General features: G+C 43.7%; 1 protein-coding gene across 1 annotated transcript in view; it reads left to right on the forward strand.

Annotated features, from left to right (window-relative positions):
* The window catches only part of LOC120918701 (ubiquitin carboxyl-terminal hydrolase CYLD-like), a 42,337-nt gene extending 36,127 nt beyond the window's left edge, over positions 1 to 6,210 (forward strand). The window contains exon 12 of the mRNA XM_040330398.1: positions 5,569 to 6,210. Coding sequence (XP_040186332.1) covers positions 5,569 to 5,756 — 188 coding nt within the window. The 3' untranslated portion in view covers positions 5,757 to 6,210. The remainder of the gene's footprint in view (positions 1 to 5,568) is intronic.
* The last annotated feature ends 12,650 nt before the right edge of the window (positions 6,211 to 18,860 follow it).

Here is an 18,860-nt window from a genome sequence, read left to right on the forward strand (position 1 = left end):
TTTAATGTGAAATGTGATTTTGCTTAGGGCCCCAGGGAGGTCAGGATCGGCACTGCCGCCCATGTACACCATTTTGAGAGGGAGTTCAGCATGGTGAGGGAGAAGCAGAGAGCAGAGCAAAGCAGAGCAGAGAGTGTTATTGTTGGATGTGTGGTTGGGATCACAACAAGTTGACTTGAATTAGGCCGCATTAACGCAACAACGAATTATGCCGAAGGCATCCGGGCATTCGCTATTTGTGATATAATTTATTTCGGATTCAGTTTTATTCGTAATTGCTTTGTTTGAGAATTCTAATTCTTCCGAACCTCCGAAAGTTGCTAAATTCATCCGAATTTCGATTCGTTATGAAACGAATTGCACAAGCCTAGAACTAAGCATGGTAGTAAATTTGTCCCTAAAAACACTTCAGCCCTCTGTACTGAGAACCAGTAAAGAGGGACAGAAAACCTGTTACCGTAAAGAGGGACAGAAAACCTGTTACCGTATTTATCTGCGTATACCGCGCACTTTTTTGCCCTGAAAATCAGGGCAAAATCGTGGGTGCGCGGTATACACCGATACAGTACACTCGTGTATCGTCGGGCAGCCCGACGATACACGAGTGTACTGCGCTCGGTATATGTCGGCGCAGTATTCAAACTCGGCGCGGGAAGCGAGGACACCGCAGAAGGACGCCGGACCCGACGAAGAGGACACCCGAAGCCGCAGACGGACGCCGGACCCGATGAGGCCGCCGATGGACGCCGCGCAAGACACCAAAACTGTAAGTACAAAAAATCTTTTTTCCACAGGAATTCGGGGCAACTTTAGGGGTGCGCGCTATACGCGGGAGCGCGCTATACCCCGATAAATACAGTACATATTTATAATAAAGACAGAGGGTTCAGTTGCAAAATGTATGTGTAGACTGTATTCTTCGTCAAGACATGCTATGTATCCAGCAAACCTGCTCTAATCTACAGTAGTACCTATTCTGGATCATACATACAATGAATACAGTAAATTAAAAAGCAAGCTAATTCGGAGGTTACCCCACTCGTACATAAAAAAGACAAGTCTAAAAAAAAAAAAAAGCAGCCCCATTCTATGGCTTGAGCAGTGCTAGGGATACACGGTTATTAATCAGTTAAGTAATATGTAAGGAATATTACCTTACAGGCTTTCTAAGGTGAACAGGTATTGCTGCAGTTGCTCAATAAAAGATGTTGCTACAGCATGCTTAATCCTTTGACTAGCAGAAATAACAAAGCAGTATAACCTTACCATTTAATATGGATTAAAGCAGAGCTGAGAAAACAATTGAAAAGTGTGTTACAGTGCTTATCCCATCACGGTAAAAACTGGATTAAAGCAAGCAGATTGGTGAAAAACACGGTTAGCTAAACAAGGCTATTCTTTCTTCTGTATAATTGTTTTGTCAAACTTTTACTGGTTGCAGCTAAACCAATGAGCTTGCTTTAGCTGATAACTATCTGATCTGATGTCATTCGTTTTGATAAGTATCTACTGCTATGTGTGATATCCTAGTTTATCAATAAAGTGCATAGGCGTGCTCAAGGGGTGTGCCAGGTGTGCCTGGGCACACCCTAATCGTGGGGTTGGCAACCTGTAACCTGTAACCTGGTGGAATTCTTAGGGTGCAATCTCTGATCCCATCAGGTAATACAAATTTCACTCTGTCGTGCTCCCCTTATGGTGTTGTACTCACCAGATTGTAGATATTACCAGCATTGTACGAATCCAACCCATACGACCAGTCTCAGCAGCTCTCCTCCAGGTGTATATTGGTGATATTCATTGGGTGTATGCGTGCAGCACAGCGGACATGCAGGGAAGCAAAAGAGACTGCATATGGTGTAAAACCCTTTATTAAGAAATACAACCCCTGCTACCCACATATGCTTACACAATAAAAAAGAATAAAAGCTTGTCACTTAGGATGCTGCATCTGCTCACTCAGAAATAAGGCTTATATTCACCGAATTGTCTCCTCCGTGAGTCCCGGGTAGATGCTAGCCTCTGTGCAAGTTAACCGTCTTGTAGCCACGCCCTGACGTGTTTCGTGATTGGCTCACGTCTTCAGAGGCGCCCTCTGAAGACGTGAGCCAATCACGAAACGCGTCGGGGCGTGGCTACAAGACGGTTAACTTGCACGGAGGCTAGCATCTACCCGGATTGGTGTCGCTGGCTTTAGCTGGCGGTGCTGATGAGTGTATTCCGATGGTGGGAAAGCCTCCCCAACTTTGGAATACAATGGCTTCCCCATCCACCTTGAGTGTGTGTGAATGGGGCAATCGATTAATTTTCTTTTGTTCAACCCATGAAACAATGAAAACACAGCAGGAACGATTGAAAAACGCGTCAAAAACACGTGTGAAAAAACACATCACCACATCCTGCATAGGTGTGAACCTAGACTTATGCCGCGTACACACAATCGGAATTTCCGTCAAAAAAAAGTTTGATGTGAGCTTTTGGTCGGAAATTCCAACAGTCTGTAGGAATTCCCGACAGCAAAAATTTAAGAGCTGGTTCTCAAATTTTCAGAGGGGAAAAGTTCTTGTCGGAAATTCCGATCGTGCAAAAAAACATGCATGCTCAGAATTAAGTCGACGCATGCTCGGAAGCATTGAACTTCATTTTTCTCGGCTCGTCATAGTTTTCTACGTCACCGCGTTCTTGACGGTCGAAATGTTGTGTGACCGTGTGTATGCAACACAAGTTTGAGCCAAAATTCAGTCGGAAAAAAATCCACGGTTTTCTTGTCGAAAATTTCCGATCGTGTGTATGCGGCATTAGCATTGTAGACATTTGATTACCTTTGTATGATTCTTGCAATTTAAGAATTCAGGCTACATAGGGCTTATCAAACGAAGGAAGACCTTATTGGTCTAACACAGGCTGAACCTATAACTTATTGCTCCTCCTTGTTAACGCTGTAAAAATTCAAGTCAATAACTGGGCTAATACCGTGTTTCCCCGAAAATAAGACCGGGTCTTATATTAATTTTGGCTACAAAAATCACACTAGGGCTTATTTTCAGGGAATGTCTTATTTATTTACGGTATGTACAATAATCTACATTTATTCAAATACAGTCATGTCATCATGACAATCTTAGAGTGGTTGTAACCCCAAAAAGAAAAAAATATATCCTGATCCTTTAAAGCATGATAGCCAGCACAGTGACCCGCCGTAGCTCTTCTTCTCCACTCTGAGCACTGCAGAGGAAGGGACCGCTGACGTTCGGGAGGAGAAGATCTCCAGCCAGTCACGTGAGCGCCCAGCGGCACTGTAAGTAAGGTATTTTCCAAAACAAAGTTACAAAAAGGAGACACACTGCACATTATATAATCTTTTTACAAAACGAATTACATGTTTTTACGACGACTTTAACTAGGGTTTATTTTCGGGGTAGGGCTTATATTGAAGCCAGCCCCAAAAATAACGCTAGGTCTTATTTTTTGGGGTAGGGCTTATTTTCGGGGAAACAGGGTATGTAGCATATCCAAGCAACTTCTTTGGCTCTTACAGGTGTCAGGATCATACCTCAGCTTTGATCTCCTCATAGGTAGAACAGACACTTTAACCCAACCAGCATGGAATGTGTCAAGGTAGATGTCGATTGTCCAAAGATGGGAGGTGTGATAATTGTGGAACAACCCTGTTCCTTTTACTATCACTATTGTTGGAAAATCTGTTTTAAGGTTTGAAGCCCTTAATTTACATGGCTGAAGCTGTAAATTGTTGTCAAATTGCCAGGGTAGAGATGTTAAAACAGCCTTTAGAACACAGATGGTGTAGAAGGTGCCCATTCCACACCCAGGCCGGATTTCCTACAAGGCCAGGCCTCGGGGCGGCAAGGCACCTCGGGGCGGCAGCGTAATGGAGTCCCCCGACAGCCAGAACATACAGTTAAGTGCGGGGGTGTAAGTTGCTTTCTAGCGAGACTAAATGTAGTGTGGGGGAATCCGCTCGCTCGTTAACAAGTGATTGCGGCGATGTCGCCAAAATCACTTGTAAAATGTGTGCTGCCGTCCGCCCCCGCCCCCCCATACCTCTCTCTGCTGGCTCTGTCTTCGGGACTCCGTCCTCCCCCCAGTCGCTGAGTCTCCTGTCCCTGCCGCCGATGTACACAGTGAGAGGGGTGAGCTGTGCACCCCTGTGCACAGTGCTAGGATTCCTGTTTTGGAGGTGACAGGGTCAATAAAGAGAACCTGTCAACTCCAATTGCTATCACACAGGAAATTGTTTTCTCCTGTGTGATAGCAATAAAGTTAAGTGAAAAAAAATGATAAAAAACATAAAATAATAAGAAATAATAATTAAATTAATAAAATAAGTAATTAAAAAGTAAAGAATAAGAAAAATATTAAAAATAAGAAAATTATACAAAAAAAAAAGTAAACGACAAGCTACAAATAAAAAAAATAAAAAAAGTGATAAAAAAGTAGAAAATAAATAAATATTTGAACTACCTGCCATCTGGTTGCCATTCTCCGTTGATTTGGGGGGGGGGGTTTCGGTTGGCTGGGAGGGGGTGCATTGCGGAACTTGGCCTTGGGGTGGCAGGGAGAGAAAATCCGGCCCTGCCCACACCAAGGATAGGATTATGTAACTAGCACAAGATGGTTCCATAACTTTGAAAAAAAAAGATGTTGCGTACAGAGATCAAGAGCTCAAGCTTAATCGTACACACAAACAAAGTGGGCACATTTATCACAGTGACTCACCTCTTATTCAACGAGTTCATCTGAGGTTTCTGTAAGACAAAGTTAGGCTCAAGGCAGGCAGCTACTGCATTTCTGTTTTGTTTGATAATCCATAGTGCTCTGGGAATCCTTTGTCATGCATTAAATGTTCATTTGTAAAACAGAGATTGTATACATATATTTAAAAAAAAATAATACATTTGAGCCAAATCTATTAATTCCCATAAAGTTTTCAATTGTTGGAATTTTCCTTATACTTAAAGCGGTGGTTCACCCTAAAAAACAAGTTTCTACCATGCCATGCAGCATACTAGCGTGAGCTACAGTATGCCTTTATTTATTTTTTTTGCGCCGCACTCACAGTTTAATCCCTTAGTTAAATTTCAGACTCCCCGCGGGGAATGGGCGTTCCTATGCAGAGGGAACTTGATTGACGGCCGGCTATGGCGCGTCACGCTTCCCGAAAATAGCCGGAGTAGGTCTCGGCTCTTCACGGTGCTATACGGCGCCTGCGCACAGACTAGGAGCTGACTGCGCAGGCTCCGTGAAGAGCCAAGTCCTATTTTGGCTATTTCCGGGAAGCGTGACGCGCCATAGTTGGCCGTCAATCATGTTCCCCTCTTGATAGGAACGCCTACTCCCCGAGGGAGTCTGAAACGGATTAAACTGTGAGTACGGCGCAAAAAATAAAAATAAAGGCATACTGTAGCTCACGCTAGTATGCTGCATGGCATGGTAGAAAAAAAATAAAACAATTTTTAGGGTGAACCCCCGCTTGAAAATGCAACTGTAATGGAACCATTTTATGAACACATGTTTTTTTTTTGTTTGTTTGTTTTTTTTTTTAAACAGGCAATGGAATAGGTGCAAATGTCCCTATGGTTCGAACCTGTCCACAACTTGGGAATTATTTGTCAATGTCGGAGGAGGAATTCAGTGCTTTAGACTTCACAAAGATGGACACCCTATCTAAGAGATTTTTCTCTGATAAGTACATGTGCATCTATCAGAGCCCAGAAAGCAGCAGGCAGAGCGGCTGATGTTCCATTTTCAGCAATAAAGAACAGTCTAGAAATAAAGTCCCTGCATTCTAGTGAATATTAGAGCTACAATAATATCTGATCTGAAATTTCAGGTGTGGCATTCGAAAATCTTCGCAGGCAAAACCTGTAGCTGGACTAACAACAATTTGGATTACTGCAGAGTTTGCATTAAAAAAATGACATTTCAGTTATTTCATGACTATGAAGTGATTATGTCCTCCTAGAAAAGGTTTGTGTTCTACAAAAGTATTTTGCTGTACATTGAATTTTTGTGTTTTATTATTATTTTATACCAATGCTCAAAATGTTTGGCTCTCTGTGATGCAAGCAGACATGAAAACCTGGAGGACATTCAAAGCAGAACTCCTCTTAATTTTTGTTTATAATAAGAATGAATAGCCCAGAAAATGTACAATTAAAAAAATAGATTATGCTGCAATAGTCCAAGACTGATCCTGGGTTATTTTTTACTAAAACAAAAATGAAAAAACAAAAAAAAAACATAAAACCCCCCAAAAAACAATTGCATTCTCATAGAGGGTATACACATCAATAACAATTCAATACATCAGAAAAGGGGGCACTTCAGACGTACACCCTATAGTTACATTTTATAAAAAAGTGGATTGCCTTCACCCAAAATTGAAAACGGACCAGCCAGACTAAGAGCCAGATTCACGTAGAATCGCGGCGGCGTAACATATCGTAGATACGTTACGCCGACGCAAGTTTTCATCGCAAGTGCCTGATTCACCAAGCACTTGCGTGAAAACTTACGCTGGCAGCCTCCGGCGTAAGCCCGCGTAATTCAAAGGGGCGTGTGCCATTTAAATTAGGCGCGCTCCCGCGCCGGACCTGCTGCGCATGCTCCGTTTCGAAATTCCCGCTGTGCTTTGCGCGAAGTGACGTCATTTTTTCGAACGGCGATGACATGCGACGTGCGTAGCGTACTTTCGTATTCCCGGACGTTTTACGCAAGACAACATTTTTTTTACATTTCGACGCGGGAACGACGGCCATACTTTAAACAGCACATACGTGTGCTGTCTAAAGTTAGGGCACCTAAAACGACGACTAACTTTGCGACAGGAAACTAGACTAGCAGCGACGTAGCGAATGCGAAAAACCGTCGTGGATCGCCGTAACTACTAATTTGCATACCCGACGCTGGTTTACGACGCAAACTCCCCCCAGCGGCGGCCGCGGTATTGCATCCTAAGATCCGACAGTGTAAAACAATTACACCTGTCGGATCTAAGGGCTATCTATGCGTAACTGATTCTATGAATCAGCCGCATAGATAGTCTGAGAGATACGACGGAGTATCAGAGATACACCGTCGTATCTCGGCTGTGAATCTGGCCCTAAATACCTTATTGCCGATCGGGAATTCCAACAAGAAAACCGTGAATTTCCTCTACCGGTTATATCTTTAATGTACATAGACCTAATGGACTTGTTATAATTTTTGCCTTTTACTATTTGATGTTGGATGACATAGGCGTGCGCACAGGGTGTGCCAGGTGTGCCCAGGCACACCCTAATCACCCTGTGCAGCCCAGATTCCCCCTACTGCCCTGGCTCACTTTTTTCCCCCCGCAGCGCTGCCAGCTTCCCTCCTCTCCTATCGGCTGTTGCTGCTGGGATGTTTATGGAGTGGGGAAGGGGACAGTAAATATGTCATTTACCGGCCCGGCTCCTAACCTTTCTGAATGAACACCATGAGCGATCGGTAGTGTGTGTTTGGGCTTTGGGGTGCACACCCTAATGCAATAGGCTGCGCACACCTATGTTGGATGACATTTGTGATACCATTTTGTACACTCTGCTTACCTTAAATAAAGATAAAAAACAAAAGAAAACCGTGGATTTTTTTCCGACTGAATTTTGGCTCAAACTTGTGTTGCATACACACGGTCACACCAAATTCCGACAGTCAAGAACGCGGTGATGTACAACACTACGACAAGCCGAGAAAAATGAAGTTCAATGCTTCCGAGCATGCGTCGTCCTGATTCCAAACATGTGCAGGATTTTTCTCCGTCGGAATTGCATACAGACAATCGGAATTTCCGACAAGAACCAGCTCTGAAATTTTTCTTGACGGAAATTCCACCAGAAAAATTCTGTTGGAGCCTACCCACGGTCGGAATTTCCGACCAAAAGCTCACATTGGACTTTTCTTGTCGGAATTTCCGATCGTGTGTACGCAGCATTAGAGTATAAAAAAGACAATAAAGCGTATGCAATGTGATCCCTTCCATGGATCTTGCCAGTCACGAGAGCTTGATCATATGAGTGTGAAATAAGTAAATTTTTTCTGTGATGTCGTCAATTTTTATGAATGAATAAAGAAACTAAGCATTGGATGGTGTGCAGTCATCAAATTATTCGGTATTCATGATTTTTCCCGTTTATGAAACTAACATTATATTTTTATTACAAAGCATGGAAAAGTTATTGACAAATTAAAGACACAGGGGTAGATCCACAAAGAAATTACGGCGGCGTATCTATTGATACGCCGGCGTAATTTCAAAATTCCTGCGTCGTATCTTTGTTTTGAATCCTCAAAACAAGATACGACGGCATCTCGGCTAGATCCGACAGGCGTACGTCTTCGTACGCCGTCGGATCTAAGATGCAATTTTTCGGCGGCCGCTAGGTGGCGTTCCTGTCGTAATCCGCGTTGAGTATGCAAATTAGCTATTTACGGCGATCCACGAACGTACGTCGGCCCGTCGCTTTTTTTTACGTCGTTTGCGTTCGGCTTTTTCCGGCGTATAGTTAAAGCTGCTATACTGAGGCGTACTCAATGTTAAGTATGGCTGTCCTTCCCGCGTACAATTTTGAATTTTTTACGTTGTTTGCGCGAGTCGTTCGCGAATAGGAATTTGCGTAGAATGATACCCCCAGAGACGGCGCATGTGCAGTTCCAAAAAAACTTTGTTTACGTCGGGTCACGACGTATTGACATAAAACACGCCCCCATTAGATCCATTTGAATTCCGCGCCCTTACGCCGCGAGAGATACACTACGCCGCCGTAATTTACGGCGCAAATTCGTTGAGGATTCAAACAAAAGCAAAGTAAGTTACAGCGGCATAGCGTATCTTACATATGCTGTGCCCGGCGCAGATGTATGTGGATCTACCCCACAGAGTTCTGTGAATGGGAGAACTACAACTACCGACAGCCTTTGCTGCTGTTGGCTTGTAGTTCTCAATTAACTACCAGGTTGCTGTGGAGCGCTCTAGATAATTCATTGCCTCTTCCTGTCAGTGTGTAACTGCCTGCCTGTACGAGGTACGAGCAGACAGCTTACACTGACCCAGTAGCATAGCCTGGGCACACCCTAATCACCCCATTAGCATTATCCAGGAGCAGCACCAGGTGGGTGGTTGGGGGTGCCAGCGGCCAGTGTAAATGCCCCCATTATAATGTCTAGGTTCAACTTTAGGAACACGTTACATCCGTATTTAGGGTGTACTGTAATATGCTCCCAATCAACTGTCTCCCACCACCAGAGCCCCCTTCCTGTGACAGCAGGTGGCATTAATGTGTTTTTGAACTTTGGGGTGCACAACCTAATGCAATAGGCTACGCACACCTATGGACAGTAGGTGGGAGTCCTGCATGAAATCTGCGATCTGCTGATCGTGGTTGCAATGCTTTCCACAGCTATAGACACTATACTAGTAATGGGGGGGATCAGCGAATTTTAGTGTGACACTGAAATTGTGGCAGACAATCTGGCGTTAACAGACACTGGCTGGGAGGGTCACTAACTGACACTGATGTTGCTAGTGACAGTGCTGTACTCATAGGCGTGTGCAGGGGGTGTGCCAGGGCACACCCTAATCACTATGTGAAGTGGGTCTTCTTCCATGGGGCTGCATATGTGCTTACCTGTGTTTGCATTATGCTGCCAAGCTGTCAACGACAGCTTGAGCTGTTGTACGAACGATCGACAGCCAGAAGAACTGTCTGTCAATCACATGATTGCTGTAAAAGCCTGTGATTGCCTATCACAGTAATCAATCATTACAGCCCAAATCTGTCACTCCTCTTGAATGAAAAAAAAGGTGCATTGGGGAGAATTTATCAAAACTGGAGCAGACAGAATCTGGAGCAGTTGTGCATGGTAACTAATTTAGATAGAAGCTGAATGTTTTTTTTTTTTTATCTTTTTAAGAAGCTGATTGGTTGCCATTTGCTCCAGATTTTGGCTGTGCAAATTTTAAGAAATATCCCTCCCTGTATTTTTTCTTTGTGGTTGCTAGAGAAGAAGACTATAAACAAAAAAAGTTCTGTATATAATAAACGAAGATATAATAACTATATCAGAGTTTGAGCATGTATTATATTATTTCTGGTCCCCACTATAGTACAAAAAAAACTAATAAAATACACACATGCTATTGCTGTAATTGTCAAAAAAATATTTTTGTTAAAAATGATGGGCCAGTGTTTCTTTGATTAAAAAATAAAAATAAAAAATAAATCAGTGGATGATCATTACCACCAGAGAAAGGACCAATTTTTCCCCTTTGACTGAAAAGTAAAGGCATCATGTGCTAGACTGTATTGCATACTAGCACATTATGTTAAACTCACCTGCAAACAAAGACCTCGTCGTCCCCGCTGGAGGCTGCATCCGTGTTCGCCTGTCTTCCTTCCGGGGGCCGCAGACTCCGGCTGTGTGATTGGCCGGAGCCCCATGACATCACTCTCGCGAATGCGTAGGGGAGCCGCCGGTCACGGCACAGGCTTCTGAAGAAACGGCACTGGCGGCCGTTCCTTCAGAGTACATACGCCAATGACATCATCGGCGGTGTATACAGTAAATATCTCCCAAATAGTGCATGATTAAGGGAGATATTTACAGTACCTATAGGTAAGTCTTATTCTAGGCTTACCTATAGGTACAAAGAATACATGAAGGTTTACTGTCTATTTAAAAAAAAAAAGTATAATCCACTTGGATATATTAAATTGTTGCGATGATTTGTAGTTTTAGTAACAACAAAACTGCCAAACTGGTTTTCAGGCAATAAAGTGGAAGAAATTCCTGTGAACAAAAAAGTGGAAGAAAGCTTTTTGGCCATAATTCTCTTCCGGGGTCACAGGAGTGCACTTACTTTTGCGCTCTCCTGTGACCCAGAGTCTGCTTATAGTAGGCTATTTCCCGCTGTCAGCTGACATGGCAGAGCTGCTCTAGGCTCTGGAAGGATCCTGATCATATTGTCGGGACCCGCTCCCACCCCCCTCCCCAGCAAAGCGCTCCAGTGAACATTGGAAGAGCAGAGAGGAGAGCAGTGACTGATAGTCACTGCTCTCCACTCTGAGCTAGGGTTGCCACCTCATCCCCTAAAACCCGAAAACACAGGTTCTGTGTCTGATTAAGGTGGTAATTAAACTCACTTGGTGTCTAATCTGCATCTGTGTAATTCATATGTGTTCGGGTTTAAAGGGATGAGGTGGCAACCCTACTCTGAGCTCTCCGAGAACTGAGAAATCAGTGATTATTGATCGCTCAGTTCTCTTGCTTAGAGCAGATGTGTGACAGCTGCAGCATCAGACGATACTGCAGCATAGGGGTGAGTATAGATGTTTGGTATTTTATATACCCCAAACATCTTTTCCTTTTTTTTTTAACAAGAAAAACCCCAAACTTCTTTAACTATTCTTAAAAATGTTCCCTCCATCCCCCTTTTACATATCCTTCATAAAAAAATAAAAAGATGTATACTTACCTATTTTTAATCAATGTAAGGCGCCACTTGTCAATGGCTGTGAATTCCCAGAGTTGTGACATCACTCATAAGGTTCCATGACTCAGCCATTGTCCATTGTTGGTGTTCCCTCTTCTCCCCTGCAGCAGCCGCTCACTGACATAGGGAAGCTGGAGTTGCGGGGATCAAGTGACCGAACCGTAGCAGATTCAAAAAAAGGTAAGTACATACATTTTTTTATACAGGTTAGGCAGGATAAGGAGGAGGAGGGGGAAGGGACATTTTTAAGAATGGTTATAGTTAGGCTTTTCTTCCACTTAAAGATTTGTTTTACCCTCCAGCATGAAGGGATTGAATGGAGTTAAAACTAACACACTTACCTGCAAGATCAACAAGTAATAAACCTGCTATTGACAGACTGCGTCATATATGTCAATTTTGATTTTGGCCATAGTTTCTTTAACGTAAGGAGGTTCTTTTATGGTTAGTCATTGTAAAAGAACAGAGAATATAAATAGCAGTTAAAATGCATTGCATATCAGATATCAGAGATAATTGCTGTTTTGCATCTCTAGTCATGCTGATTATAAGACTTATTGTTTAATTATACCTATATAGCAGTTTCTACTAAAAGAAAAAAAAAAAGGAGCAATGGAAAAATACACTGTTGCTCACGACATCCAATGTGCTAACTGGCCCTATTACACCAAAGTACTCTAGAGAGATATAAAAAACACTGTATGCTGTTATGTAATCATCACATATAACACATAAATTAGTGTATGAACCTGAATTCCACTTGGTATCGGCCTCCTATGATCCTATTTATAGCAAGGTTCAGACCAATGGAAGTGTGCAGTAGTAGGGGTCAATCAGGTATGCTGAATGCACATGTTGAAGAACATTCTGAACAGGGGCTGACTGGCAACTTTCGGCCCAGGGGGCAAGTACAACCCAGAGGCCCATGGTGCAGGCCCACCTCCTGGTCACCCTCTTCTCTGGCTCCTCCCACCCCCATTCCCAGGCAGAAGCTCCGCTCCAAGTACTCTCTTTCTCCCTGTGTAGGTCAGGCTAGACAGCGCCTGCTGCTCTTACTCTGGGTTCCCAAAATGGCTGGCATAGGGCATCCAGGGGCTACAGTGAGGAGCCAGGGCGGCTTGGTCTGGGCTGGCTGTGGTAGGAGAACCTCCAGTGGGGCACAGAGCTGGCCTCTGCTCAGACACGGCATACACCATCTATGCCATGGGACGGTCTATGCTCTGCCCTTATACTGCACTTGGTAGGACACCAGTGAGGAGTTTTTACTCCTCTTTACCAGAAATCCTTAAAGCATGTCTGCGGCAGAAGTGGTGGGGCCTTTTTACGAGTAATCAGAGTGGCCGGGGGGGGGGGGGGGGGCAATCGCCCCTGTGCCCAGTCCACAACTGATTCTGAAGGAGAGAACTTATTAGTCTACTACTGCTGCTTCAATATCTGCTCAAAGGCTAGGGGGTGGGTAGGTGACCAATGTAATAGTAAACTTAAAGTGGAGGTTCACCCGAAAAGTTAATTTTTAAGATTAGATTGATGCTCATTTTGTCAAGGGGAATCGGGTAGTTTTTTTAAATCGAAGCAGTACTTACCGTTTTAGAGAGCGATCTTCTCCGCCGCTTCCGGGTATGGGCTGCGGGACTGGGCGTTCCTATTTGATTGACAGGCTTCAGACAGGCTTCCGACGGTCGCATACATTGCGTCGCGATTTTCCGAAAGTAGCCGAACGTCGGTGCGCAGGCGCCGTATAGAGCCGCACCGACGTTCGGCTTCTTTCGGCTACTCGTGACACGATGTATGCGACCGTCGGAAGCCTGTCAATCAAATAGGAACGCCCAGTCCCGAAGACCATACCCGGAAGCGGCGGAGAAGATCGCTCTCTACACCGGTAAGTACTGTTTTGACTTAAAAAAAACTACCCGATTCCCCTTGACAAAATGAGCATCAATCTAATGTTAAAAATGTTTTTTCGGGTGAACTCCCGCTTTAACATCGGAGAATGCATGGTTAGCAACATGGCTGCACCGTGAACCAGGGCTGAATTAACCTAGAATTACATTTTTTTATTATTATTATTTCTTGATGCAAGAACGCCACCTCATTTAGCCAGTTGAGCAATACTAGAATAAGAGTGTTCATTTAAAACTATAGTTTAAGGCTGGATTAGCAGTACTGGGTTTAAGGACTATCATTGATCAGTATTTAGAAGGATGGCAGCTGGTCTATTACCTGTCATGTGGAAGAAGGGTAAGGCCTCGGCCAATAGAATAGAAGTATAATTTAGGTAGAAGGTAGAGCGTCAATTGTCGGTTGATATTCTGCTTTGATACTATTGGGTGTATTGAAAAAATTGTGCTATGGACTGCTGGGAAATCAGTAGGCATAGCTTAAATGGAAACATTGTAAATTTGGAAATATTTCCAAACATCCCATCACCTATGTGAACTACTTATGTAAAGAACAGTATTATGAGAACAAGACTAGGGCAAACTCACACATGACAACCCATACCATGTCCAAGTATATTTGACTCCTAAAGTCAAGTTGGGATTCCTTATGTGATCACTCAGGCTCAGTTCATTCTACTGAGCCCTGGTCAGCTTAAAGCGGATCTCCACCCTAATTACATCATTTGCTTAATAACATTGGCGCTATCTGTTATGCTAAAAACGGTTATTTTTTTTAGCTAAATGTGTACAGTACCTGTACATTACTGTACCTTCCGGTCTGCATGTATGCAGGAGTTTTCCGGGCATTGCATCACTTCCTGTTAGATGCAGCACGCTCTGGGTTCTTCTCTCTATAGCTCCCTGTGCAGCCGTGTTCTCACATCTCGCGCTATTTCGAAAGCCGCTGCTCCCCGTTGCTCATGCGCATGTGCGAGATCGAGCGGTGGATGCTGGGACATCAGCATCCACCGGAAGAAGGGAGTGCAGGCCTGTGGGCTTATGCCCACAGTTAAAATGGAACCAAAACGGAAGGAGGAATATAAGTTTATATTTAACACAGGATGGCAGTGGAGCAGCCGCAGGAGACAGAAAACGTGAGTTCAGCAAATTAGGGGCATTAACCGTTTAACTAGGCATTAAGAAAAAAATGTTTTTGGCGTGGGAGGTCTGCTTTAAAGAGGCAGGCTCGAGCGAGGTTCAGTTGGACTCAGGCACAGTATGCATCTGTGTGTTCCCTAGCTGTGCCCAAGCATGGGACCATCACAGATCACTAGAAACTCAAGGAAGCAGTGACCACTGTGGCCTGACTGCCAGGCGCAAGGTAAGCGCAGGCCAGCGGGGACAATTGTGCTCAGGCACGTTACAAGACAACTATGCCTAGTGTGATTGTTCGTGCCCTTAATAAAACAAGAGCAGTGACCATAAACACTGCCGCAAAAGCTGGACCTTAAATTAGGTGAAACAGGACTGGCAACCTTGGAACTGAAGTCCCAAAGAGATAATTAATTATATTTTACAGTGCCTTGAAAAAGTATTCATGCCCATTGAAGATTTGTTACACCCAAAAACGTAAACGTATTTTATTGGGATTTTATGTTATAGACCAACACAAAGTGGCACCGAATTGTGAAGTGGAAGGAAAATTATAAATGGCGTACAACATAAATATCTGAAAGGTGTGGCGTGCATTTAAATTCAGACCCCCTAAGTCAAGTCTTTTTGGGGATGTCTCTACCAGCTTTGCACATCTAGAGAGTGAAATTTTTGCCCATTCTTCATTGCAAAATAGCTCAACCTCTGTCAGATTGGATGGAGAGCGTCTGAATAGCAATTTTCAAGTCTTGCCACAGATTCTCAATTAGATTTAGGTCTGGACTTTGATTTGGCCAATCTAAAGGCCCGTACACACGGTTAGACTTTTTGCCAACAAACTTCAAAATCTGCAAGTTTTCACATTTGTTTACGCTCCATAGGACCAAATTTTTCGGGTTTCATCGGACAAAAAGTTTGGTCTGCAAACGGACAAACTTTTCGGCAACAAAAGTCTGATGGTGCCTAGTCCGACCGTGTGCACAGCAAGCCATCTGACTTTTGTACAAAGTACAAATATGCATGCTCAGAACCAATGTTAAAATCAACCAACAATAGCAGAAGTTAAGCAAAGGGTGGCGGTAAAGAGCAGAAAAACCACGTGATGTTGGGAAAGTTTTAGAAATGTTTGCAGAAAAGTCAGAGCGCGTGTATGCTATGGGTGTAACCGGACAACTCACTTTGGACAAAAATCCAAGGGAAGGTTTGTTGGATGTCCGACCGTGTGTACGAGGTTTAACATATGAATATGCTTTGATCTAAACCATTCCATTGTAGCTCTGGCTGTATGTTTAGGGCCGTTGTCCTGCTGAAAGGTGAGCCTCCAGCCCAGTCTCAAATCTTTTGCAGACGATAACCGCTTTCCTTCTAAAATTGCCCTGTATTTGGCTTCATCCATCAACTCTGACCAGCTTCCCTGTCCCTGCTAAAGAAAACCATCCCCACAACAAAATGGAAGATTTCAAGGGGTATTAATACTTTTTCAGGGCACTGTAATATATGGTAACCTGCCATGAAAAGGGTAAAAGACCTATAGAATCATTAGTTATGTTAGTTCACACTCCTATACACACACGTATTGAACAGCAAACATGAGCATTTGTCCCTAATTATTTTCCACTGTTAGGTAAATAGCACAGCTATAATCTTCTCTATTGAAAACCCAAACAGGAGAGTTTCCCAATTTTATCACCACACCCTGCCTTAATTAGAGGACTCAACCAAAACCGCATTTTTGTGCCGTGTTGTTCCCCCCCCCCTCCCCCCCTTAGCTGACCTTGGTTCCCATGAAGAATTATCCAAATTGCATGCCTCACTTGGAACATTTAACCTATTTGTAGCTCCAACATTAGGACATAGCGGAAGTTCAATGGTATGGCAAGTGGAAGTGTATAGGACTCAACCAATCTATTAGTAAGCTGAAGAAATATATAAGCATGCTATAATAACTAATGTAGATGTAAACCCTAAATGCATGACAATTAATTAGTTTGCTAAAATACTATAATCACCAACTGCCATGTTTTTTTTGTCTATTGGTAAAATCAATTTTTAGAAATAGCATTAATAAAAGAATAAGGGCTCTTTCACACTGAGCGCCCGTACAGGTTTGTCTGTCAGTTTTTTTTGCGGACCTGAACGGGCGCTCCGTGCTCCTCTATGGAGCCGCGGATGTCATCGGTGACATGCCCGCTGACATCCGACCGGCCAAAGTGTGACGGAGGAAAAAAACACTTTTCCTTCCGTCTGGCGGATCGGATCGGGTGAACACGGACATATGGTCCGTGTTTATCCGATCCCCCCATAGGGGGGAGCGGAGAAAAGACAGGGCGGTCCCTGCACAGTGTGCGGGGACCGCCCTGTCATCCACCGTCTCATCGGGGGATCAACGAAGCAATCCCCGCTGAGCAAGCAGAGGTGCATGGGGCGGATCATTACTGATCCGCCCAGTGTGAAAGAGGCCTAAAATATTAAAATGTACCTATTTAACCCACTTCTTGCCCTAAAACGGGCTTACTTTGCTCGGAGATGGTACAGGGACATCCTGATCAAGCAGCGTGTTCTGTGATTGCCAAGGCTCAGCTGATCACAGATTGGGATAAAGGGCCCTTTACCACGTGATCAGCTGTCAGCCAATCACAGGATGTAAACAAAAGGCGGTTATCGGCTTTTCTTGAAGAAAGCAGATAACTGGCTCCTGTTAAAAGGGACATCGGCACTGATAATCAGTGCCCTTCAGTACCACTCAACAGTGCCACCTCAATGAAGGAGAAAATGTAACTGTTTACAAAGAAAAGAAAAAAATCCCCCCCCAAAATATATATTTTTTTTAGGCAATTGGTTAAAGCGTTAAACAAAAATTTTTTTTTTATAATTTTCCTTTAACCACTTCCATACCGGGCACTTACGCACCTTCCTGCCCAAGCCAAATTTCAGCTTTCAGCACTGTCGCACTTTGAATGACAATTGCGCGGTCGTGCTACACTGTACCCAAACAATTTTTTTTATCATTTTGTTCCCACAAATAGAGCTTTCTTTTGGTGGTATTTGATCATCTCTGCGGTTTTTATTTTTTGCTCTATAAACAAAAGAGCGACAATTAAAAAAAAAACCACAATATTTTTTACTTTTTTATTTAATAAATATCACAATTTTTTTTTTAAAAAACGTTTTTTTCCCTCAGTTTAGGCCGATACGTATTCTTCTACATATTTTTGGTAAAAAAAAAAAAAATAGCAATAATCATATATTGGATTGGTTTGCGCAAAAGTTATAGAGTCTACAAAATAGGTGATAGATTTATGGCATTTTTATTTTATACATTTTTTTACTAGTAATGGCGACGATTTGCGATTTTTTTACTGTCACCGTGACATTGCGGCGAACACATCGGACACTTTTGACATGTTTTTGGGACCATTCACATTTATACAGCGATTAATGCTATAAATATGCATTGATTACTGTGTAAATGTGACTGGCAGGGAAGGGGTTAACCACTAGGGGGCGAGGAAGGGGTTAATATGTTCCCTAAGATGTGTTATAACTGTAGGGGGGAGGGGACTCTCAAGGGGAGGAGGCGGCTGTGTGTTCCTCTGTACTGGGATGGGAACACACATTGGTCTCCTCCCCGCTGACAGGAGGTTGATCTGTGCGTTTACACACACACACACACACACACACACATCCACACTCCTGCCGTGATTACCGACAATCGCGGGCACCCGGCGGCAATCGCGACCGCCGGCTCACGAGCGTCGCCACGCGCGCCCTAGATCGCAGGACATCATATGACGTCCACCCAGATCGAGAAGGGGTTCCTGCCGCCGTCATTTCACAATGACGCGGTAGGGATGTGGTTAAAGAATGTTATGCAGCACAGTGCTTGTGCAGTGAAATTTGGCCCCTTCTAGCGCCTAAAAAACCTGGCTGATCATTACATCGCATGAGGACAGACTGGGCTCGCTGTTCTCCACCGGCCCATCCCAGATGATGTCACATCCAGGGTGGACAGGAGAGGCCAGTGGGGAACAGTGTGCTACAGCAAATAGTATGCCAGCCACTTCTCTGCCTATCTCTACCAGTCAGCTGCTTGCGACTGGCAGGTAGATCGCCTCTGTACCCCCCCGGGTTCTCTTGCGGAATCTCAATGGAGAATTACTGGTTTATACAAGTGCAGTCATCGCTTAGCAGAGGCAAGATTGCTGCATTTTGCTTTTTCAATTCCAATCATTCGTGCCTTGTGAATTTGCCTTATGCCTAGACCTACACAAATAACAAAGAAAAAGAAACCAGAG

This window comes from Rana temporaria, chromosome 12, assembly GCF_905171775.1.
Source record: "Rana temporaria chromosome 12, aRanTem1.1, whole genome shotgun sequence".
Lineage (NCBI taxonomy): Eukaryota > Metazoa > Chordata > Amphibia > Anura > Ranidae > Rana > Rana temporaria.